The sequence below is a fragment of the Balaenoptera physalus genome (assembly GCF_965194825.1).
Source record: "Balaenoptera physalus genome assembly, chromosome: 7".
Taxonomy (NCBI): Eukaryota; Metazoa; Chordata; class Mammalia; order Artiodactyla; family Balaenopteridae; genus Balaenoptera; species Balaenoptera physalus.
The window spans coordinates 90,554,191-90,580,212 of record NC_138886.1 but is presented as its reverse complement, the minus strand read 5'-3'; the positions used below and the strand labels follow the sequence as shown (position 1 = coordinate 90,580,212).

The following is a 26,022-nucleotide window of genomic DNA, read 5'->3' as shown; positions in this document are numbered from 1 at the left end:
TCAAAAAACTATTTGATTGAGTAAACATATCTATAACCTTAATGATACTCAAAATTAAATATTTACTTTTAAAAGTTAAAATGCAAAGAACAAAGAGGTAAAAAAACTGAAAAAAAGAAAGACCATGCTTAATATATAAATAACTCCTCCTTTTAAAAAAAATTCAGTGAACTGACTTCGACCCCTGGAAAAACAGGGTAGATGCACTTGTCCCTATTCACCCACTAAGTACATCTAGTAACCATAGACATTATCCATAAAGCAAACATAAGAAGACTGAAAGCTTAAAGAAAAAAAAGCAAACTGTCTAGGGACCTCAGGAACCAAGGAACTATACAGCATGAGTTTCCTGAAGTCTATTGACTCATACAGCCCTGACCAAGTACTAGAAAAGCCTACAACCCAGAAACACCAACAAGGGCACAAGAAAAAAACTCAAAGAAAAGTCTGCTCTCTCTAGCTAAAAGACCAGGAAAGGGGCAATCTAGAAAGACAGAAAACCTTTAGGCAAAACATGCTCCAGCCAAACATAACAAATAAACAGAAAACTCTGGGCCTGATCCCATGCCCATCAGCAAAGACCCAGTGAGTAGCTTAGATTCCCACTCTTGCCTGGCTGAACAGAGGGGCCCCATCACACACCAATGGAGTGGTATGGAAAAAGAAAAAAACCAAGTGGAGTTTTGGGACTTTCATCCATGCATAGCAGTAATGAAAGAAAAATATAGAACAGTATCCCTCCTAAACATGATACAAAATCCTTAAAAAATATATTAGCAAATACAAATATATAAAAAGAAGTGTATGTCATGACCAAGTGGAAATTATTCAGAGGTTGCAAGGCAGGCTCAATATGTGAAAATCAATCAATGTAATCTACCGCAGCAATTAGCTAAAAAGGAGAATCACCTGACCATGTCAACTGATGCAGAAAAAGCAACTGACAAAATTCAACATCCATTCACTCAAAACTTTGCTTCACAAGGTGGTCCTTGCACCAGCAGCACTAACATCCTGTGGGAATCCCAGTCCTATTAAATCAGAATCTGGAGTCATGTGCAAGTGTGAGAAGCACTGCTTTGTAAGTCACTATAGAAAACCTGTTAGTACACTTCTAACAGGGTTGTTAAAGACACTGTCCTATCTCCATTCATCTGAAGATCTATCAAAAATTTTCTCAAACATCAAGAACCAGGAAATAGTTACTATAGATGAAATAAATTACTTTTCAACAATATAAACCATGTATTTCACTTCCATCATTGCTATGTCTTTCAGGAAGATCAGAGGCAATTTTACAGTTCAAAGTTCATAACTGTGTGAAGCCACACAACTCACATATACCTATAATCCAAGCTTGACTTGGAGTTGATAATCTCTTCTTTACTTTCTCTGATCTTAGTTTTCATTTATTTATACTTACACATTTAATATATGGGTTAATAGATGCCTCCTAAAATCCACTAAAAAATAAAGAAAGCAACAAATAAATACATGAACAAATAAGAACTCACCAGGGACTTGGTCATTTCTGGTTCTTCTGGGAAAGGGGCAGAGATCTGAAAAAACAGATTGACAGAGGGACAGATGAGAGAAGGAAGTGTGTCAATGGCACACATGGACATATACATCATTTAGTGTCCATGCAACTGACCCAAAAACTTATTTCTAGAACTACATCATAAAAAAATCATCCTGTGTTGCACAAAGATTTAAATCCAGTAGTTTTACCACAGCTAATACCAAAAAAGAAAAAAAAAGTTTAGAAACATCTTGATAACAATAATTGTGGACAGCTTTAAATACTTTATAGGGCATCCATAGACATAATGTCATGTAAAATTAAATTACTGTAGAAAAATATGTTAAAATGTTAAGTAAAAATAAAAATATGTACCAAACAGTATGAGTCCATTTTCATTGAACAATATGTGTGTACATACACACATACACACATACATGAATGCATTAATGCACATAGAGAAAATTATCTGGAAGGAAATATATGTTAACAGATATAATATTTGGGTGATGGTAAAATTATAAGTAATTTGAATGTTTATATTTTTCTTATTTGTTAGTAAAAAGCAAAGTAACTTTTTAATGATTTTGCTTTGAGCTTCTGTGACCAGCCCATCACAAGTAGTGAGAACATCCATAAGTAAGACCAAAAAAGGGAGACTGCTAGCTTTTTCACTGTTCTTTGCTTACAGTTCTTTTTGGGGGGGGGGAGCCACACCCCGCGGCTTGCGGGATCTTAGCTCCCAGAACAGGAATTGAACCTGGACCCAGCAGTGAAAGTGCTGAGTCCTAACCACTGAACCACCAGGGAATTCCCTCTTCCCATTCTTAAAAGGGAACTGTCAATGGAAACTTTGTCTTAACTACAATATAGTAAGTGGATTTGGTTCTAGTTAATAACAAACCTTAAGACCTAAGTCACTTACCGACTGAAGCCACTGTTTTCCAATTTCTTTATTGAGTTTTCTAACATAAAGAGTTGAATTATTAGTACAAGAAATACACATATACCTTCCATCTAGTTTCAACAATTAGTATTTTGCCATACTTGTTTAATCTTTCTTATACACATATAGTTACATGTAAATGCATACATATATATGAGTATACTAGTGTACATACATTTTTTTTTTGGCTGAACTATTTGAAAGTTGCAGATGTCATGACACTTCATGCCTAAATTCATAACATCAATCTCCTAAAAGATTATTATCATGCCTGAGAAAATTATTAGCAATTCTATAACACTTTAATATTCAGCTCATATTCAAAATTCCCAGTTACTCAAAAAAACCTTTTCTTGTTGTTTTGTTGAAAGCATGTTCCAATCAAGACTCATACATTGGGGACTGTGTCCCTTTTACCCTAGATCTATCCTCCTCAGTATCTTTTTATGATGGACTTTTAAAATTTTTGCTTCTAATGTACACTTTCTAATATAAACAACGTTTTGGTTACTTCTTTGCTAATTTTTTTGTGTGGTATAACTTATGTAAAGTACATGAATATTAAGTATACAGCATTTTCCCCTATTTTTCACATCTGCCATCCAGATCAAGAGAGAGAACATTTCTAGCACCTTTGGAAAGTATTAGGGAATCAAACCATTGTTTTTGAAACTTGTCAAAAAGCAAAAGAGTCAGTCAAGCATAACCAAACACTTCATGAATGAATTTCTTTTTCTGCTTATATAATTATTCCAGCTACAAGTTGCCAACTAAAAATTGGCACTTGCCATCTGCCTCTACAAGGGTTAAGCCACTAGCCACTGCAGTTGCTGACCTTCAACACATCCTGAAAGGAGTTCAGGGTGGAGATCAGGAATGAGGCATTTGATGCTCTGGCAAAAACTGGCAGAACAGCCCTGCAGATAGTAAGATATTTTCAGGAGAATATTTTATGAGCCCAAATTCTTGCATCTTCTCATATCTAGAAAGGCATTAAAATCATTAACAGAGACATCTGCTCCTTGTGACTAGCAGCAACCTTCACAGGACTAGCAGCAAGACTTTGCTAAAATGTGAGCTTGACTGTACGTACCACCCCCTTCACCTGAATCATATATAATACTGACCCTCTCTCCTACCTCTCGGAGCAATTTCTCAGAGCTATATAAAACAGTCTCCTGGGCTATAGTCCTCATTTTGCCCCAAACAAGACAATTCTCAACTCTCACATTATGCATTTTTTTAAGTCGACAAAGTAAAGGAATGGTAGAAATAGAAACGTCCATTTTGCACACATAATGAAATATGGATCTAAGAAACAATCATCAATGGCTGCTCACATCACAAAACAGATAACCAGACATTATGTGCCTCCTGATCAAGTATATCACCTGGGAAGTAGTCTTGCTCCCCAAAAAACAAAAACAAAAAAAGGAATCTGAATTTGATCAAGCCTCTAAATCTTACCAATCCAATCCACATAAAATGATACTTCAAAATGTATTGTAATTTTTTAAGGTGTGATAATAGCACCATGGCTATTTTTATTAAAGGAATTTTACATATTGAAATATTTATGGATAAAATGACAAAATCTTTGAGATTTGCTTCAAAATAATCCAGCAGAAGAGAAGAAATGTTGGAGGAAGGGATAGATGACAAATGACTGGGCATGAGTTGATAATTGTGAAAACTGATGGGTAATTGCGGCGTGAGGGCTTCTCTCTTCTCTAGTTATGGCACGTGGGCACCAGAGCGCATGGGCTTTGTAGTTTGCGGCACATGGGCTCTCTAGTTGAGGCGCACAAGCTCAGTAGCTGTGGTGCACGGGCTTAATTGCCCCGTGGCATGTGGGATCCTAGTTCCCTGACCAGGGATTGAACCCACATCCCCTGCATCAGAAGGCGGATTCTCTACCACTGGACCACCAGGGAAGTCCCCTAAATGAAGCTTCTTTATACTACTTTCTCTACTTTTGTATTTTTTTAATTTTCATAGGAAAAAAGTTTTAAAAAGTCATTTTTTAGATAACATCAGCTGAAAAAAATGCACAACCTAAAAGGTGAGAATTATGTTTTATTCAGCGGACTTGCTGAGAACTAAAGCCCAGGATGCAGCCTCTCAGATAGCTCTGAGGGACTGTTCCGAAAAGGTAAGGGAGGAGCCAGGATATATAGGAGTTTTTACAAAAAAAAAATAGGTAGTTGGAACATGAAAAGATTACTGTTAAAGAAAATCCACTGTAATGGCCTATATGGGAAAAGAATCTAAAAAAAAGTGGATATATGTATATGTATAACTGATTCACTTTGCTGTACACCTGAAACTAACACAACATTGTAAATCAACTATATCCAATAAAAATTTTTTAAAAAGAAAAGAAAAGAAAAGAAAAAGAAAATCCAGACATCTCAAGTTAATGAATTTAGCAGTTCTCTATGTATGGGAAGATTCGAGAGTCTGGGCTCATTAAATCATGGCTTTGATATGCACCTTAAATATCTAGGGCCAGTATCCTGGTTTTTTCCATCCTGAATCCCCTCAGGGTGCACAGTTGGGGGCGAGTGCAGTGGCTGATGGATTGTTGACCACAACATCCTTTGTTTACTGATACGGCAGGTGAGAACTTTCTTTGTCCACAATAATCAGAGAACTCTGACTACAGATTGAATATCAGATGACATTAGGGAGTTACTGTAACTTTTGTTAGGTGAGTAATGGCCTGGGGGTTATGTGGTGGGGGAAAGTCCACATCCGTTGGATTTGCATGCTAAAGTATTTGTGGGTGAAATGACATGGTATCCAAGATTTGTTTTAAGATATTCTAACTAAAACAAAGCAAGTGAGAAGAGATAGGTGAAACAACACTGGCAAATAGTTGATAATTATTGAGACTGGGTGATGAGGGCATTTGTAGGTTCATTACAACATTTTCTCTACTTTCCTGTATGTTTGAAATTTTCTATAATAAAATCTTAAAAAAATAAATCCTCTCCCACTACAGGGAACAGCCTTGGAGTACATGACATGAGCCATGCATTGTTCACATTGCAAAGGATCATGTTTTGTTTCAGCAAGTCCACCTCTGAGAAGATTCGTACTTCTGGGCTTCCCCCTCCCCACTCGCAGGAACTGTCACATTTCTGCCAAGCCAGGATTTGAACTGGATGTGGAATCTATGAGACAAGCTCTTTTTGGCTGGCATGTTCACAGTGAGCCTCACCTCTGTGTTTTCTTAAAACTCCAGTCTTCCCAGGAACCCTAAGTTGAGTGAGGGTCCAAAGACTGCCAGTGATTATCGGGCCAAGTTGGGCTGGAGTCTGAAAAAATGATCCTGAAGGCTCAACTAAGTGGTCTGACCTCAGGGCTCTGTGGAAACACAAAGGGATCCTGACAGAGAGAGTGCCACTCAGTGACAGCCTCTCAGCTGTCCTCCCAAGAGTGCATCAAACAGCGTGGAACAGGGTGGCACAGGGGAAATATATGAGGTGTGGAGCCAAATCAATGTACAATTGAATCCCAGGTCTTCCACCTTCTAGCTGTGACAATCTGAAGAACTTACTTCAGTCTCAGTTTCCTCATCCTTATAAGATAAACAAACCAATTTTATAATATTTGAAAAGCACTCAGTCCATGTGTGGCACATAAGTGCTTGCTAAATATTAATTACTGCTATTATTACAAAATCAGTAATCCACATAGAATGCAATTATTGTATCAAACATTATCTGACTTCACCAGCCCCTCAAGTCATCACCAACCCTGACACTCAGTTCCTCACTCCCACTCCTCAATCTGCTTACTACAACTGTCAACTGCTGCACACTGACCTCACCCCAGTAGCCATTACTCACACATCAGAATCACTGGTTCCCTTGTCCTGCTTTCCACAGGCCGCAATTGAGGCAGAAGATAGATGGGTTCCAGGCTAGACGTTTACAACTAGCCTCTGTTTATATTTCTTGAGGCAAGAAATAGATGGGCTCCAGGTTAGACATTTACAGCCAGCTTCCTGTTTACACTTCCAGATAGAAATAACACAGGAACAGGGTAAACAGCTGCACTTTGCTTCCAGTGGACACTTTAAGATAACAGTAATGGCAGGGGCAGATAGGAGCTGAGTCCTGCCCAGATAAACGATAAATAGACCACATATTTCTCATGTTTGAGGTCAAGGAGACCTCCCCAACTACACATGCATAGAAAGGCTCCTCAGGGGTCAAAAAAGGGAGGGGGCGCCACCCCATAATAGGTGGTGTCAACCTTCCCACAGGCTTCTGCACTGGAATCCACCTTGGCAAAAAGATGTGCATGCATGTGACGGTGGGACCTAGGATAGGTCAGGTGTGGAAAAAGAAGTGAGATAACTGGTCAAAGATAAGAAAAGATCCAGACGAAATGCCTTATATAAATGATTTAACCACCTCTTTACTTCACTTCTCCTCATTAGGGAGGACGCCCATACTCTTTCTCTCCGGGTGTGTATCTCTGCCTTGCTTCTGTCTTAACTACACAAACTGTTTCTCTGTGTCTCTCCCATATGTTGTGCTGTGTCTCTAATAATAAACTTTGTACCTGTTTTTACGGTTTCTGCCTCCTTGAAACATTCTTGCTTTCAAACGGGGCAAGAGCCAGGGAAACTTTGCCCTTGCTGGTCTAGGGGCTAGGATTCTTGGTTTTCATCCAGGCTACCCAGGTCCAATTCCTGGGCATGGAACTAGGATCTCGCTTCAAGCCACCACTCACTGCTGTCTCCACGAGATCACAATCACTCATTCTATAGTCCCTGATCACAGAACCTCCAACATCTCTACCTCATGGTCCTGGTTCTACATCAATCATGCCCTGAAAAGGAAAAACTCCTCTTGTGTGTTTTTCCTCTATTCTCAACACTTCTGGCCACCAAGTGTGTGTGTGTGTGTGTGTGTGTGTGTGTGTGTGTGTTGTGTGTGTTGGGAGAAGGGGTCCCCAAACCAAGCAATTCTACAACACCAGCTGGGTGTCCTACAATTTAACTCAGTTCTGACACCATCTACTTAAGAGTTAGCACTAGATCACACAGGTTAAGGGCTTAGTCCTATGAGACTGTCCCACCCCAACTTCAGATGCCAATCACAAGTTCAGGTTGTTACTTGTGCTCTGACCAATCGGTTATAATCAGAGGTTCCCATGACCTCCTCCTCAGTCTCCATTAATTTGCTAGAGCAGCTCATAGAACTCAAGAAAATATTTTACTTATTAGATTACCAATTTATTATAAAAGAATATAACTCAGAAACAGCCAGGTAGAATAGAAGAGATGGTTATGGCAAGATACGTCAGAAGCAGTGCATCACTCTCCCAGAATCTCCACATGTTCAATCCAGAAACTCTCCAAAACCCACCCTTTTGGGTTTTTATGGAGGCTTCACTATGTACAAATGATTGATTAAATAACTGGCCATTGGCGACTGATTCAACCTCCAGCCAGGGAGTGGGTTTCAAGCTCTAAAACTCTAATAATTTGCTTAGTTCCCCTGGCAACCAGCCCCCATCCAGCAATTCACTAGGGGCTTTCCAAACATCACTTCAGGTGTGGTTGAAAGGAACTTTTTATAGCAAAAACTCCCACTAATTTCACCCTATCCCTTTGGTGCTATTTCAAGACACAGGAGCAAAAGAAGCCCCTATAGCCCTTATCACTTAGGAAATTATAAAGGCGTTAGGAGCTATATGCTGGGAACTGTGGATGAAAACCAAAATATATATTTCTTATTATATCACAATACCACATGTACCAATAACTGGCCTCCACACTTTTATCACTACTGTCGACTGAAAAAAAAATGCACAGGCTAAAAGGTGAGGATTATTATTTATTCGGCAGACTTACTGAGGACTTAAGCCCAGGATACAGCCCCTCAGATAGCTCTGAGGGACTGTTCCAAAGAGGTAAGGGAGGAGCCAGAATATACATGAGTTTTTGCAAAATAAAACAAAACCAAAACCATCTAATTGGAACATCAAAAGATTACTGTCAATTAAAGAAAATCCAGACATCTCCAGTTAATGAATTTAGCACTTTCCTATATATGGGAGATGCAAGAGTCTGGGCTCACTGAAATCATTCCTTTGACATGCATCTAACTATCTAGGGCCAATATCCTGCTTTTCCCCATTCTGGATTCCCCTCTGGATGCACAGTTGGGGGTGGCTGCAGTGGCTGATGGCTTGATAGCCACACCATCCTTTGTTTACTGAAATGGCAGGCAGTGTTCTTTGTCCACACTACCCACAATGCATCTCCATCAGTGATCCCAAGACTGCAATTCCAGACATACCTGCACCTGCGATGGACTCTGAGAAATCACCCAAGGACTCCTACCACTATCCACACCATTCACTAGGCCTACACCATTAGCCTTTCCAACAAATTTACATGCAAACACGCACACCAGTTGGAGCTCAATCAGTGAACAAACCTAGGAATATTCTTGAATTTTAAAGGTAAATTTTAAAATCTAAAACACATCTAAATCTAAATCATGTGTGAAAGAACAGATTATTTACAGAAAAAGAATTAAGAAGATCAAGATGCCCCATCTGCAGTAATGAAAGCTAACTGACATCAGAAGTAGCATCTAAAGGACCACTTCTCTGTTAGGGCCAAAGACATTTTCAGAAATAAAACACTTGCAGAATATCTCTTATCATTACCTGAGGAAAACACCCACAAAAGTATTCCAAACAAATGTAAAATAAATCAGATGACAAACAGCAAATAGAAAAATTGTTCAGCAATAATTTTTGCAAGAGATATATAATTATTACAAAAAGATGATGACAATGTGATAAGGAGGCCATTAAATGGAAAATTAATAATACTATCCTATGACAAAACATTTCTAACTATCTCAGGAAAAAAACAGGAGTTATCTGGGGTGTAGAATGGAAACAATGAACAGAAATTTCATCAACCCAATAAAAGTATGAAAAAGGAAAAGAAAATGAGTTAAAATAAATAGTAAACATTAAAACAGAAGGTATAAAAATCAGGTAAATCATTATTACACTAAACTGAAAAGGTAAAATTATCCTATTGACAAACAAAGACTAGGTTATAGGTTGGATTTGAGAAAACCAAAATGTATCTATTATAAGTAGTTAACCTAAACAATGAGGCAAATAGAAATATAAAATAAAGCCCTGGGCAAAGGTAAATCATCCAAATGAAATGAACGTGAAAGCAGGGATAGCAATATAAATACCAAAGTGAAATTCAAAATTGAAATTGCTTTTTGTTGAAAAGAGGGATCCTATAATAATAGCATCCAATAAATGAAAAAAATGATACAATATGCATTAACCATTAGGTTTATGCACGTCTCTCCCCCAAACACACACAAATAAAGCTAGCAAAAAAGCACATAGAACTACAAAGTGAATTATTAGTGAGAGATTACTATTATACCTTTTTCAGAATGTGATGAATCAAGTAGACCAAAAATAGGAAAGAAAAAAACTTGAAAAATACGAACAGGCTATATTTAATATACATTAAGAGAAGTTTGTACCACACAAACAGAAAACATACTTTCTCCTATAGCCATTGAACAAAGTTCAATGTAACTTGTGTAACTTGTCTTCAAGGAAAATCTTGATAAATTTTTAAAAGTTGAGACTTTGTAGTCTACAGTTTATGACAATATAATAAAATTTAAAATAAACAATTAAAACATATCAATAATTTGGGAATGAAGAAACTCCAATAACTCAGGATCAAAGTGGAACATCAAACTGAAATTATACATTTCAAAGATAAAGCTGTATATAAAAGAAACTTTATACCTCTAAACGTATCCAGTATAAAACTGGGAAAATAAGGGAAAGAATGACAATTTACATAAAACGGAGATAAAAGAGAAACTATCTAAAAAGAAAAAGATAAAATTAATATAAAAACAGTAGAGAGTATAAACACAATCGGTACTTCAAAATGACCAGTAAAGTAAACCTTGAGATGACTGATAGTAAAAAAGGGAAAGAAAAATGATACATAAATATTATGAATGACACAGTAGCTACTAATCTGGATATGGAAGGGATCAAAATAAGGTAAATTGAAATGCAGCCCCATATATTTTTTAAATCTCTAGCAAAGTGTACCATGATAACGATAAAGAAAATTTTCACATATTGAGGTATGGGGAAGTCATTCTGGCTTATACATGATTCTGCCTGAACTTGCGTGAACACACACAGCACATCTGCTTTAACCATTAAAGTAAAGAAGTCTGTTTCAAAGATAAAAATAAATAACTCCCTTCCCATGGCATCCCCTTCCTAGACACCAGGGTCCTGCTGCCTCACTTTATATGTACTAAATCTGGTGCTCTTAAAACCTTGAAGGAATATATCCCTGTCATGTTTGATGTATGATTTTTGTTCTGATAAGGTATAAGACTATGCTGAAAATCATGCTTCAACCCAGCTGTTTCTCAGAGCCTTCTGAGATGCTGTCTCCTGGGCTACAGTCCTCAGTTTGGCTCAAATAAAACTCTTTTCTACTCCTATTATGATTATTTATTGATTATTTCCATCGACAACTTTTAAAATATCAGGAATAGAAACAAACCAGTAAGCAGAAAAAAGAGACGAAATCAATGAAGATCTAGCATCCTTCCCCCTCAGAGCCTTCATTACTCAGGCCCCACAGTTATCCTCCCCACCCCCCACAGACTCCGGGAATCCGTCCAGAGATCCAACATCAAAGATCCCACAGACCCCATCACTCCTCCTGGGAATCCACCATCATAGACCCCATCACTCCCACCCCATGTCTCCGCGGATCCACCATTAAAGACCCCACTATCAATCTGCCGGGAAGCCACACCGACCCCTATTATTCCATCCACTGACCGCCTCCATCACTGACCCGATTGTTCTTCACGGACATCAGAGACACCTCTTCACTCAGCCCTCGGAAACTCCCGGCACTCACCAGCCCCTCACCCACGCTCTTTCAAGACAGTGGTCATTTAATCACTGGAACGGCAACAGCACCCACTTCCTTCTTCTCGATCCCTCCCTGTCCTTGCGGAATTCCTTAGGCGCCTCCTGGGTGTGCGCATGCTCAGTAGCGGCTTCTTTGCCAAAACTTGCCAGTATCCAACATGGCGCTCTGCTGAACCCCGCCCCTCTCTAAATGTCTTAAATTTGAAGTCATTATGGCTGCGCCCCTGTAGTCACTCAGGCCTGTGGGCGGCCATGTTGAAGTGACGTAGACTTGTGTGTAGTTAAAGAGTTGTCAGGAGGAAAGGTGGATCAGAGGTATGTATCCTGGAATTAAACCAGGAACAACCCAGAGTTCTGGGTGACCAGAGTCAGTCACCCCAAGCAGCCCCAGGCCTTTCCCCTACTCCTGTGGCTTCAAACACCGTCAAACAATAATATCTAATCAGCAATTATTAAACACTCCACCCCCAAACAGTAGAATAAACATTCTATGCAAGCACCTATAGAGCATTTACCAAGGGATACCATAAGCTGGGCTGTAAAACAAATCTTATCAAATTTAATAGAACTGAAATCTTAGAGAGTATTGATGGAAATAATCAGTAAACAGTCTAACACGGGAATATAAAAGAGTTTTATTTGAGCCAAACTGAGAACTGTAGCCCAGGAGACAGCTTCTCAGATAGGTCTGAGGAACCACTCCCCTGAAGAATGGTTTTTAGCATAAGCTTAAACCTTAACAGAACAAAGAGCATACATCAAATATGACAGGGGTATATTCCTTCAAGCTTTCAAAAGAGACAGATTTATTACATATACAGCAAGACAGCAGGACCCTGGTGTCTGGAAAGGGAACTTTATCTTCGAGGGAGTGTTAACACTGGATGCTATAAGAAGGGAGTTATTTATCCTTATCTTTGAAACAGACATTCTTTGCCTTAATGGTTAAAGCAGATGCGCTGTGTGTACTTGACAGGCCATGAGTCAGGCTGCTTTAGTTCACCCAAAGTTCAGGCTGAACCATGTATAAGCCAAAATGAATTCTCCATACCTCAGTATGTGAAAATTTTCTCCATCAGGAGTATGTTCCCTGGACACAATAGAATCAAACAAGAAATCAGTAACAGAAAGACAATGGGAAATTAACACTTGTAAATTAAACAACACAATTCTAAATAATCCATGGGTCAAAAGAGAAGACTCAAGGAAATTTTAAAAATATATTGAAATGAATGAAAGTGGAAAAAAAATGTATCAAAATTTGTACTTTGCAAGTAAAGTAGTGGTGAGAGAAATTTTATACTGCTAAATGTTTACATTAGAAAAGAAGAAAATTCTCGAATCAATAACCTAAGTTCCCACATTAATAAACTAGAAGAGGAAGAGCAAAATAAAAACAAGAAGGAAGTAAATAATAAAAATATGAGCAAAAAATAATACAATTGAAAAAACAATAAACAATAGAGAAAACAAAACAATAAGCTAGTTCTATGGAAAGTGTGATAAAATTGACAAGCCTCTAGAAGAGACATGTTACCAAAAACAAGAATGAAATATAAGATACCACTGTAGATCCTACAGATAACAAAAGAATAAAAAGAGAATACCAATAGAACTACCATATGACCCAGAAATCCCACTATTGGGCTTATACCCTGAGAAAACCATAACTCAAAAAGAGTCATGTAACACAATGTTCATTGCAGCTCTATTTACAGTAGCCAGGACATGGAAGCAACATAAGTGTCCATCGACAGATGAATGGATAAAGAAGATGTGACACATATATACAATGGACTATTACTCAGCCATAAAAAGAAACAAAATTGAGTTATTTGTAGTGAGGTGGATGGACCTAGAGTCTGTCATACAGAGTGAAGTAAATCAGAAAGAGAAAAACAAATACCGTATGCTAACACATATATATGGAATCTAAAAAAAAAAAAAAATGGTCATGAAGAACTTATGGGCAGGATGGGAATAAAGACGCAGACCTACTAGAGAATGGACTTGAGGACATGGGGAAGGGGAAGGGTAAGCTGGGACAAAGTGAGAGAGTGGCATTGACATATATACACTACCAAATGTAAAATCGATAGCTAGTGGGAAGCAGCTGCATAGCACAGGGAGATCAGCTCGGTGCTTTGTGACCATCTAGAGGGGTGGGATAGGGAGGGTGAGAGGGAGATGCAAGAGGGAGGAGATATGGGGATATATGTATATGTATAGCTGATTCACTTTGTTATAAAGCAGAAACTAACACACCATTGTAAAGTAATTATACTCCAATAAAGATGTTAAAAAAAAAGAGGATACCAAAAACCATTCTACACACATAAATTTGACAACTTAGAAAAATACACCAATTGCTCATAAAAGCACAAACTCCAACAACTTTCACAGCAAAAAATAAATATGTTGAGTAGCCCTATAATTGAAGTCAAAATTTAAACATCTGAAAATGAAATCTTCAGACCCAGATGTCTTCATTGGAGATTTCTAACAAACGTTTAAACATTAACACAAATTCTACACAATCTCTTTCAGAATAAACAATAAAAAGGAACACATTCCAACTAACTTCATGAGGTCAGTATTGCCCTGATACCAAAATGAAAGACAGTACCAAAAAAACAAAAAAAGAACGCAGATCAATATACTTCATGAATGTTGATAAGGAAAAAATCCTTAACAAAGTATTAGCAAATAGAATTTTTAAATATGTTAAAAATAAAATTCAGCTGAGTAAATTTTAAAGATCTTATTGGCTTTATTCAACGATTCATGAATCTGGCAGCATCCAACCTAGCAGATAGAAAGGAGCTTTCTAGCAGATAGAAAGGAGCTCTGAGAAGCTGTGCAAATGAAATTTTTTTATGGGCAGAAGAGAGCAGAAACAAGGAAGTTACATTAGGCAGAAAGCAGATTGGTTATTGCAAGATTACTTTCCTTTAGGGAATGACAGGGATCTATCAGGCAGATTACCTAACAAATGCTGATCAGGTGATTCCGTATTGACTGGCTTAAGATTTTATTTCTTGGAGAGCTGAAACTGTAATTAAGGTATGTGTCTGTTTGGTGACATGATGTTTAGCATAAGTGACTCCATTTTGGGCCTGTTATTTTGTTTTTAACAAATATATAAAAAATAATCACACACTATTACCAAGTGGTGTTTATTAAGTCATGGAATAAATTAAATCAATGTAATCAATCATTGTAATCCATCATATTAACAGGATAAAATTAAAGATATCACATGATCACATCAATTGATGCAGAAAAGGCATTTGACAAAATTGAACAGTCATTTCTTGTTTTCTTTTAACTGTCAGGAATTAAGAGTAGAGGTGAACTTCCTAACTTCATAAGTTAGGGGGGGAAACTATAGCTAATATCAAATTAAATTATGAAAGACTGAATGCTTTCCCCCTAAGTTTGGGAACAAGGCAAATATGTTTGTTCTCACCACTCTAATTCTACCTAGCCCTGGAAGACCCAGCCAGCTCAATAAAATAATTTTGAGACAAAATAAAGTGGAAATCATTCTACTCATTTTTTAGACTTATTATATAGCTACAGTAATCAAGACAGTGTGATATTAGCAAAGAGATAGACAGTTCAAAGAATTGGGAACCCAGAAATAGTACACAAGTACAGCCAACTGATTTTTGACAAAGTTGCAAAAACAATTCAATGGCAGAAGGATAGTCTTTCCAACTGTAACAGAGGAAGAACAGAACTAACACCAAGTTGGAACAGCTTCCCTCATTTTTTAGCTTATACTCTATTACTCTAGTCCTGCACATAAAGAGTTAAATATTAGAGAAATATTGCTTGTGCCCAAATAGCTCATTAAGTTCCCTGAGGAAAGTTTCCATCCCCTGGTCCTGAGATAGTTATGACTACTACTTGTTGTAGATAAGTTTGCTTTCAGCCCAGAAATCTTGCTAATAAGCAGAGATAAGAATGGTAGAGTAAAAATAACTAACAATTTTAAGTTGTTACAGGAGGCTTGTGATCCAGCCTACATGAACAAGCAGAAAGACAACGAAATGTTATGCTTCCCTTGAAGGCCAGGTGGCTCCAAGAAGTCTGCACTCCACTTTTACCCTTTAATCCTCCTGCTTCCCCTTTCCCTTAACATAAAAGAAGCCTGAATTCTATTCCAAGTTAAGATGGTTCTTTAGGACATTAGCCAGCCATCTTCTCGATTTTCTGACTTTCCAAGTAAAGTCTCTGTTCCTTGCCCCAATACCTTGTCTCTCGACATATTGGCCTGTTGTGGGCAAGCAGTACAAGCTTAGACGTGGTAACACAACAAATGGTTCGAAAGCTGTGACATTGTGATTTATAAAAAGAAATATATATATTTGGTCTTTGGCCCCCCACTCCTGGCACAAAGCTACTAAAACATTTGGAATTTCCTGAGTGATAAGAATGAAAAAGTTGTCTTTTGGTATGTTAATGAGGTGACTTTGGGAAAACACCTAAGGATGGGGGCTAGTTATCAGGGGAGCTAACCAGGGGACCCTGACCTCCTACCTTTCAGTCTCACCCCACTGACCTCCAGAGAGGGGAGAGAGTCTGAATCAAGCACCAGTGGCCAACAATTTAATCAATCATGCCTATGAAATGACACCTCCATAAAAATCCAAAGAGGTGGGGTTCAGAGAGTTTCTGAATTGGTGAACACATGGAGATTTGGGAAGAGTGACGCTCTCAGAGAGGACATGGAAGTGCAGTGCTTATTCCCCATACCTTGCCCTTTTATAATAAACTGGTAATCTAGTAAGTAAAATGTCTCTCTGAGTTCTGTGAGCCACTCTAGCAAATTAATGGAAACCAAGGAGGAGATCACGGGAACCTCTGATTTATAGCCAGTTTGTCAGAAGTACATGTAACAAAAACTTACTTACCATTGGAATCTAAAGTCTGGGAGGGAGTAGGGGGGCAGCATGGGGGGAGCACTTAACCTGTGAAATCCACTACTATCTCCAGGTAGAGAGAAAGGTACTCTTTAAACTTACACAATGTTATATATCAATTATTTCTGACAAGGGATTAATATCCAAAATATATAAAGAACTCATACAGCTCAATAGCAAAAAGACATAATTCAATTAAATAATGGGAAAAGGATCTGTATAGACCTTCATATGTATATATAATGGAAAATTATTAATCGATAAAAAGAAGGAAACCCTGCCATTTGCAACATCATGGATGGACCTTGAGGGCATTATGCTAAGTGAAATAAGTCAAACAGAGAAAGACAAATACTGTATGATCTCACTTATATTTGAAAATTTTAAAAAGAAAGAAGGAAAAAATTGAACTCAGACAAATTCGTGGTTGTCAGCCATGGGGGTGGGGGTGGTTGAATGAGGTGAAGGGAGTCAAAAGGTACAAACTTCTGGGACTTCCCTCGTGGCACAGTGGTTAAGAATCTGCTTGCCAATGCAGGGGACACGGGTTTGAGCCCTGGTCTAGGAAGATCCCACATGCCATGGAGCAACTAAGCCCGTGCACCACAGCTACTGAGCCTGCATTCTAGAGTCCGTGAACCACAACTACTGAGCCCGTGAGCCACAACTACTGAAGCCCACATGCCTAGAGCCCATGCTCCGCAACAAGAGAAGTCACCGCAATGAGAAGCCCATGCACCGCAATGAAGAGTAGCCCCTGCTAGCTACAACTACAGAAAGCCCACGCACAGCAACAAAGATCCAACGCAGCCATAAATACATACATACATACATACACACATACATACATTTATTTTTTAAAAAAGGTACAAACTTCCAATTATAAAATAAATGAGTCCTGGGGACATAATGTACAGTATGGTGAAAATAGTTAATAATAGTGTACTGTATATTTGAGAGTTGCTGATGGTAGATATTAAAAGTTCTCATCACAAGAAAAAAATTGTTACTGTGAGGTAATGGATATAATTAGACTTATAATAGTGATCATTTTGTTATATATATATGCACGTATGTATACATATATATCAAGTCATTATGTTGTACACCTGAAACTGATATGTTATATGTCCATTATATCATGATAAAAAACTGTAATTGTGCGAGATGATGGATGTATTAACTAATCTTGTGTGGTAATCATTTTCTAATATATATGTGTATCAAATCATTACACGGTACAGCTAAAGTTTACATAATGTTATATATTAATTATTTCTAAACAAAGCTGTGGATTCAAACTAAACAAAAAAAAATTTTAAGACACAAATAGATCAAATTAAAGTAACAGAGAAAGATATAGCATGCTAACATAAATCAAAATAAAGCTAGAGGTTTTGCACAGCAAAGGAAACCATCAAAAAAAATGAAAACAGGGGACTTCCCTGGCGGTCCAGTAGTTAAGACTTTGCCTTCCAGTGCTGGGGTGCAGGTTCGATCTCTGGGCAGGGAGCTAAGATCCCACATGCCTCATGACCAAAACACCAAAACATAAAACAGAAGTAATATTGTAACAAATTCAATAAAGACTTTAAAAATGGTCCACATCAAAAAAATCTTTTTAGAAAAATTAAAAGACAACCTACTGAATGGGTGAATATACTTGCAAATGCTATTGCTAATAAGGGGTTAATATCTAAAATATATAAAACTCACTATCAAAAAACAAACAAACAAACAACCCAATCTAAAAATGGGCAGAGGGAAATTCCCTGGTAGTCCAGTGGTTAGGACTTGGTGCTTTCACTGCCTTGGGCCAGGGTTCAATCCCTGGTCGGGGAACTAAGATCATGCAAGCCATGTGGCATGGCCAAAAAATAAAAGGGGGTGGGGCAGAAGATCTGAATAGACATTTTTCCAAAGAAGACTTACAGATGGTTAACAGGCACAGGAAAAGATGCTCAACATCATTAACCATCAGAGAAATACAAATCAAAATTGCAATGAGATACCACCTCACACCTGTCAGAATGGCTACTATCAAAAAGAACACACAAAAAAAATAAAAAAATAAAAAAATTTAAAAAAAGAACACAAATAACAAATGTTGGCAAAGATATGGAGAAAAAAGGAACACTTGTACACTGTTGTTGGGAATGTAAATTGGGGCAGCCACTGAGGAAAACAGAATGGAGGTTCCTCAAAAAACTAAAAATAAAACTACCATATGGGGCTTCCCTGGTGGTGCAGTGGTTAAGAATCCACCTGCCAATGCAGGAGACGCAGGTTCGAGCCCTGGTCTGGGAAGATTCCATGTGCCATGGCACAACTAAGCCAATGGGCCACAACTACTGAGCCTGTGCTCTAGAGCCTGCAAGCCACAACTACTGAGCCCACGCACCACAACTACTGAAGCCCACGCACCTAGAGTCCCTGTTCTGCAACGAAGAGTAGCCCCCGTTCGCCACAATTAGAGAAAGCCCGCACCCAGCAATGAAGATCCAACACAGCCAAAAATAAATAAATAAAATAAATAAATTTATTTTTAAAAAAAGCCACCATATGATCCAGCAATTCTACTTTTGGGTATAAATCTGAAGAAAATGAAAAAACTTAATTCAAAAAGATACATGTACCCCAATGTTCATAGCAGCATTATTTACAATAGCCAAGATATGGATGCAACCTAAGTGTCCATCAACAGATTGAATGGATAAAGAAGACATATGAATATATATTCACACAGATGTATGAATACATATATATATGTTCATACACATATACATACAATGGAATACTACTCAGCCATAAAAAAGAATGGAATCTTGCCTTTTGCAACAACACGGATGGGCCTTGAGGGTATTATGCTAAGTGAAATAAATCAGACAAAGACAAATACTGTATGATTTCACTTATCTGTGGAATCTGAAACAAATGAACAACAACAAAAACACAAACCAGAAAGACTCATAGATACAGAGAACAAACAGATGGTTGCCAGAGGAGAGGAGGATGGGGGGTTGAGTGAAATAGGTAAAGGAGATTAAGAGGTACAAACTTCTAGTTACAAAATAACTGAGTCATGGGGATGAAATGTACAGCATTAGGAATATGGTCAATAATATTGTAATAACTTCGTATGGTCACCGATGGTAGCTAGACTTACTGTGGTGATCATTTTGTAATGTACAGAAATATTGAATCACTAAGTTGTGTACCTGGAACTAATATAGTGCTGTAGGTCAATTATACTTCTATTTTTTAAAAGGATATATAATCACAGTATTCTAAAAGGTTCTGCAGTGAACTATATTTACATTGTTATAATGATGCAAACACTAATTATTGATATAATTTAAAGTATGATAAAATTTTTGGATAGAAGATGAGGAATGAGGGGAGGAGGTATTAAATTTTCATCTCATAATATTTATAAATTTAAAGATTGCTTTTTTCTTTTCTATTTATTGTATCTATGTGAGATAATAGATGTTAACTAAACCTTATTGTGGTAATCATTTCACAATATATGTAAATCAAACCACCATACTGTACACCTTAAACTTACTTATACAGTAATGTGTGTCAATTATTTCTCAATGAAACCAGGAAAAAAAAACTGGTAGAACTGAAAAGAGAAATAGTCAAATTCACTGTTATTATTGGAGACTTCAGTATTCCTCTATCATTAATTGAAAGATCCTATAGGCATAAAATCGGTAATGATATATTTGAACTCACCAGCACCGTCAATCCACAGGACATAATTGACATTTACAAAATAATTCATCAAACAACAGCAGAATACACATTGAACTCAAGCTCACATGGAACATTCACCAAGATAGATCACATTCTGGGCCATTAAACAGGTCTTAACAAATTTACAGGAATACAAATTAAATAAAGTATGTTCTCAGACAACAGTGGAATTAAACTAGAAATCAGCAACAAAAAAGGAGCTGAAAAATCCCAAAATTTTTGGAGACTTTGCAACACACTGCTAAATAACACATGTATCAAAAAAGTCTTAGGAGAAAATTTTAAAGTATTTTGAAAGTATAATTCATCAAAATTTATGAGATGCAGCAAATTAGTGCTTAAAGGGAAACTTATGATATTAAATGCATAGATTAAGAGAGAAGAAACAGCTAAAATCAATAATCTAAACTTCCACCTTAGGAAGCTGCATGTAAAAAAATGAAACTAGAACATTCTTTAACACCATACAAAAAATAAATTCAAAATGGATTAAACACCTAAAGGTAAGACCAAATACTATAAAACTCTTAGAGGAAAACACAGGCAGAACATTCTTTGACATAAATTGCAGCAATATCTTTTTGAGCCGTCTCCCAGAGTAATGGAAATAAAAACAAAAGTAAACAAATGGTACCTAATTACACTCAAAAACTTTTGCACCACAAAGGAAACCACAAACAAAGTGAAAAGACAACCCACAGAATGGGAGAAAATATTTGATATGATGTGACCGACAAGGGATTAGTCTCCAAAATTTACAAACAACACATGCTGCCCAATACCAAAAAAACAAACAACCCAATCAAAAAATGGGCAGAAGACCTAAATAGACAATTTTCCAAAGAAGACATACAGATGGCCAAGAGGCACATGAAAAGATGCTCAATATCACTAATTATTAAAGAAATGCAAATCAAAACTACAATGAGATATCACCTCACACCAGTCAGAATGGCCATCATTAAAAAAATCTACAAACAATAAATGGTGAAGAGGGTGTGGAGAAAAGGGAACCTCCTACACTGTTAGTGGGAATGTAAATTGGTACAGCCACTATGGAGAACAGTATGGAGGTTCCTTAAAAAATTAAAAATAGAGCTACCATATGATCCAGCAATCCCACTCCTGGGCATATATCTGGAGGAAAACATGGTTCAAAAGGAAACATGCACCCCAATGTTCATTGCAGCAATGTGTACAATAGACAAAACATGGAAACAACCTAAATGTCCATTGACAGATGAATGGATAAAGAAGATGTGGTACATATATACAATGGAATATTACTCAGCCATTAAAAATAATGAAATCATGCCATTTGCAGCAACATGGATGGACCTGGAGATTATCATACTAAGGGAAATAAGTCAGACAGAGAAAGATAAATATCATATGATATTGCTTATATGCAAAATCACAGAAAAAATGAATACAGATGAACTTATTTACAAAATAGAAACAGACTCACAGACTTAGAGAATGAATTTATGGTTACCAGGAGGGAAGGGGGAGGGGGAGGGATAGATTGGGAGTATGGGATTGACATGTACACACTGCTATATTTAAAGTAGATAACAAACAAGGACCTACTGTAAAAATAAATAATTAATAAAGTTTTAAAAAAAATAAACTTCCACCTTAGGAAATTAAAGAAAAAGAGCAAGGTAAAACTAAAGCAAGCAGAAGAAAAGAAATAAGAATTAGAGCAAAAATAAATAAAATTGAAAACAGGATATTAATAGAGAAACTCAACAAAACCAAAAGCTGGTTTTTTGAAAAGATCAATGGAATTGATAAGTCTCTAGCTAAGCTAACTAAGAAAAAGAGAGGACAAAATTACTAGTATCAGAAATGAAAGACAGAACATCACTACTGATCCCATGGATATTAAAAGGACAAAAAAGGAATTTTTTAAAAGAATGCCAATTTTTGAGCAGTTTCAGTTTCCTAGCAAAACTGAGAGAAAGCTACAGAGATTTCTCATATACTGCCTGCCCCATACCTGCATAACCTCCGCCATCATCAATATCCTCCACCAGAATTGTACATTTATTATAACAGAAACCTAAATTGACACATCATAATCACTTAAATCCATAGTTTACATTAGGGTTCACTATTGGTGTTGTCCATTATATAAGTTTGGAAGATGTATAATTACATGTATCCATCATTATGATACCCTCTGTGAAAATCCTCTGTGCTCTGCCTATTCACCCATTCCCTTACCCTAACCCCTGGCAACAACTTGTCTTTTTCCTGCCTCCATAGTTTTGCCTTTACTAGAATTTCATATAGTTAGAATCATACAGTATATAGCCTTTGGCTTCTTTCACTTAATAATATGCTTTTTAAATCCCTCCATATCTTTTCATAGCTTAATAACTCATTTCTCTTTAGTACTGAGTAATATTCCATTGCCTGGCTGTACCACAGTTTATTTATTCATTCACCTACTGAAGAACATCTTGGTTGCTTCCAAGATTTGCCATTTATAAATAAAGATGCTATAAGCACCCATGTGAGATTTTTGTATGGGCATAAGTTTTCAAGTCCTTTGGGTTGAAAGGAGCACAAATGCTGTCATATGGTAAAGTGTGTTCAGTTTTGTGAGAAACTGTCAAACTGTCTTCCAAAGTGGCTGTACAATTTTGCATTCCCACCAGCAATGAATGAGAATTCCTTTTGCTCCACATCTGCATGAGTATTTGGTGCTTTCAGTGTTCTGGATTTTAGACATTCCAATAGACGTGTAGTAGTATCTCATTGCTGTTTTATTTTGCATTTCCCTGCTGACATATGATGTGGAGCATCTTTTCATATGCTTATTTAACATCTGTATATCTTCTTTTTTTAAATCATTGAACTGTACATTTATTTATTTATTTATTTTGTTGCACTGGGTCTTAATTGTGTCAGGCGGGCTCCTTAGTTGCAGCATGTGGACTCTAGTTGCGGCATGCAAACTCTTAGTTGTGGCATGCATGTGGGATCTAGTTCCATGACCAAGCAGGTATTGAACCCGAGCCACAGCAGTGAAAGCCTGGAATCCTAACCACTAGGCAACCAGGGAACTCCCCCAAATAAAGTTTAGAATCAGTTTGTCAGTATCCACAAAATAACTTGCTGGGATTTTGATTGGGATTACAATGAATTTATAGAGCAAGCTGAGAAGAACTGACATCCTGACAATACTGAGTCTTCCTATCCATAAACATGAAATGTCTCTCCTTTTATTTAGCTCTTCTTTGATTTGATTCATCAGACTTTTGTAGTTTACCTGGTATAGATCTTATGCATATTTTGTTAGCTTTATATGTAAGTATTTCATTTGGTGGGGGGGGTGTTAACATAAATGATACTGTATTTTTAATTTAATTTCAAGTTCTGCTTTTTCATTGATGATATATAAGAAAGTGGTTGACTTTTGTATTTTAACCTTGTATTCTGAAACCTTGCTATAATCACATATTAGTAGTAGGAGTTATTTGGTTGATTCTTTCAGATTTTCTACATAGATTATCATGTCATCTGTGAACAAAGACAGTTTTATTTCTCTTTCCAAATCTGTATAACTTTTCTTTACTTTTCTTGTCTGATTGCATTAACTATGATTTCTAGTATGATGTTGAAAAGGAGTGGTGAGAAGAGACATCCTTGCACTGTACTTGATCTTAGTGGTAAAGCTTTGAGTTTCTCATGATTAAATATGATGTTAGCATAGGTTTTTAAATAAATATTCTTTATCAACTTGAGAAAGTTCCTCTCTATTCCTAGTTTACTGAGAGTTTTACCATAAGTTTGTGGTGGATTTTGTCAAATTATTTTTCTGTATCTATTAATATAGTCATCTGAATTTTTTAGCCTATTGATATGAAGGATTATATGAATTGATTTTCTAGTGTTGAACCAGCCTTACATATTTGAGATAAATCCCACTTAGTCATGGTGTATAATTCTTTTTATACATTGTTGGACTTAATTGGCTAATGTTTTGTTGAGGAGTTTTGCATCTATATTTATGGAAGATATTGTTCTTTAGTTTTCTTTTCTTGTAAAGTTTTTGTCTGGTTTTTGGTATTAGGACAATCCTGATCTCAAAGAAAGAATTAGGAAATATTCCCTCTGCTCTTATCCTCTGTAAGAGACTGTAAAGAATTGGTATAATTTCTTCTCAGAATAGTTGTTAGAATTTACCAGTGCAACCATCTGGACCTGGTGCTTTTTGATTAGGAAGGTTATTAATTATTGATTCAATTTCTTTAATAGATATAGGCCTATACTTCTTTAAGAGATATAGGCCTATACAGAGAGTCTATTTCTGCTTGTGTGAATTTTATCAGCTTGTGTCTTTCAAGAAGACACATAAAGGAAGGGAAATACCCAACTCCAGTTCCCTCAAGCCTTTCTGACCCACCTAAAGGATAAACAATCTGAGGAGCCTGTGTGAAGGTCACAGCCCAGGAGCACAGACTCACTAAAAATGAAACCTAATCAGAGGGATATAGAATGAATACACCCTCACACACCTTTACCACCACATCAATAGCATTTTTGCACAAAAAGGGAGATAAAACCAAGGGCACTAGAGGAAATAGCCTCTGATACATTCAGCTACAGCAAACTCTAAACACAGCTTAATTCCTATCCTCATAAACATAAATCCTCATTTATGAGGACCTATTCAGTTACTTTTACCCAGTACATCATGTCCAGCTTTCAAAAAAACACAAGGCATACTAAAACAACAACAACAAAAAACAGTTTAAAAAGATAGAACCCAAGTGTCAAAACAGACTCAGATATAGCAGAGATGTTGAAAATTTCAGACTAGGAACTTAATACAATTTTGATTAATATGCTAAGGGCTCTAATGGAAAAAGTGGACAACATGCAAGAATAGATGAGTGATGTAAGCAGAGAGATAGAAACTCTTAAGAAAGAATCAAAAGAAAGCGCTAGATATAAAAAACTCTGTAACAGAGGTAAAGAACTGCTTTCATAGGCTAATCAATAGAGTGAACTCAGTCAAACAAGAATCAGTAAGGTTGAAGATATGTCAATAGAAACTTTCCAAAATGAAAAGCAAAGATAAAAAGGAATGGAAAAGGGGCTTCCCTGGTGGCACAGTGGTTGAGAATCTGCCTGCCAATGTAGGGGACACGGGTTCGAGCCCTGGTCTGGGAAGATCCCATATGCCGCTGAGCAATTAGGCCCATGAGCCACAATTACTGAGCCTGTGCGTCTGGAGCCTGTGCTCCGCAACAAGAGAGGCCACGACAATGAGAGGCCTGCGCACCACGATGAAGAGTGGCCCTCACTTGCCGCAACTAGAGAAAGCCCTCGCACAGAAACGAAGACCCAACACAGCCATAAATAAATAAATAAATAAATAAATAATATATACCACCCCAAAATACACCTCTTTGGTGTATGAAACATGAGAGAAGCTCTGAAAACTTAGTGTAAGTTACCTTTAAAAAAAAAAACGGAATGGAAAAGATAGAACATATTATCCAAGAACAAAGGGACAGTTAAAAATGGTGTGATATCTGATTAATGGGAATAAAAGAAGAAGAAAGAGAAAGGAGCTGAAGAAGTAGTATACAGTGAAATTACCTCCAAAAGTAACAAAAATTGAGGGAATTTGTCACCAGAAGACTTGCGTTGCAAGAAATGTTAAAAGAAATTCTTCAGAAAGAATGGAAATTATGTATAGGTCAAAAGCTTGGATCTCATAAAAAAGGAAGAATATTAGAGAAGGAATAAATGAAGGTAAAATAAAATCTTTCATTTTTCTTATTCTTTTTTTTTGACTGTATTATAAGGAATCAGTTTTCTTTTTTTTTTAATTATTTATTTATTTATGG

The 26,022-nt window shown here is 36.9% G+C and overlaps 1 protein-coding gene across 11 annotated transcripts in view; it reads right to left on the bottom strand.

The window, feature by feature from the left end:
- Window positions 1-19,647, bottom strand: part of ZNF484 (zinc finger protein 484) — a 36,169-nt gene extending 16,522 nt beyond the window's left edge. For 5 of the 11 annotated variants that reach the window (XM_082469636.1, XM_082469637.1, XM_082469628.1 and 2 more), the window contains exons 1-2: window positions 11,383-19,647; window positions 1,515-1,559 (exon numbers count right to left, since the gene is read on the bottom strand). Coding sequence is in view for 5 of the 11 variants with exons in the window: in XM_082469628.1 (XP_082325754.1) it covers window positions 1,515-1,559; window positions 11,383-11,403 (66 nt within the window). In the remaining 6 variants the exon portion in view is untranslated. Of the gene's footprint in view, window positions 1-1,514; window positions 1,560-5,691; window positions 5,838-11,366 lie in introns of all 11 variants that reach the window. The other 6 variants (XM_082469635.1, XM_082469632.1, XM_082469630.1 and 3 more) reach the window with 3 other exon arrangements.
- Window positions 19,648-26,022: the final 6,375 nt, after the last annotated feature.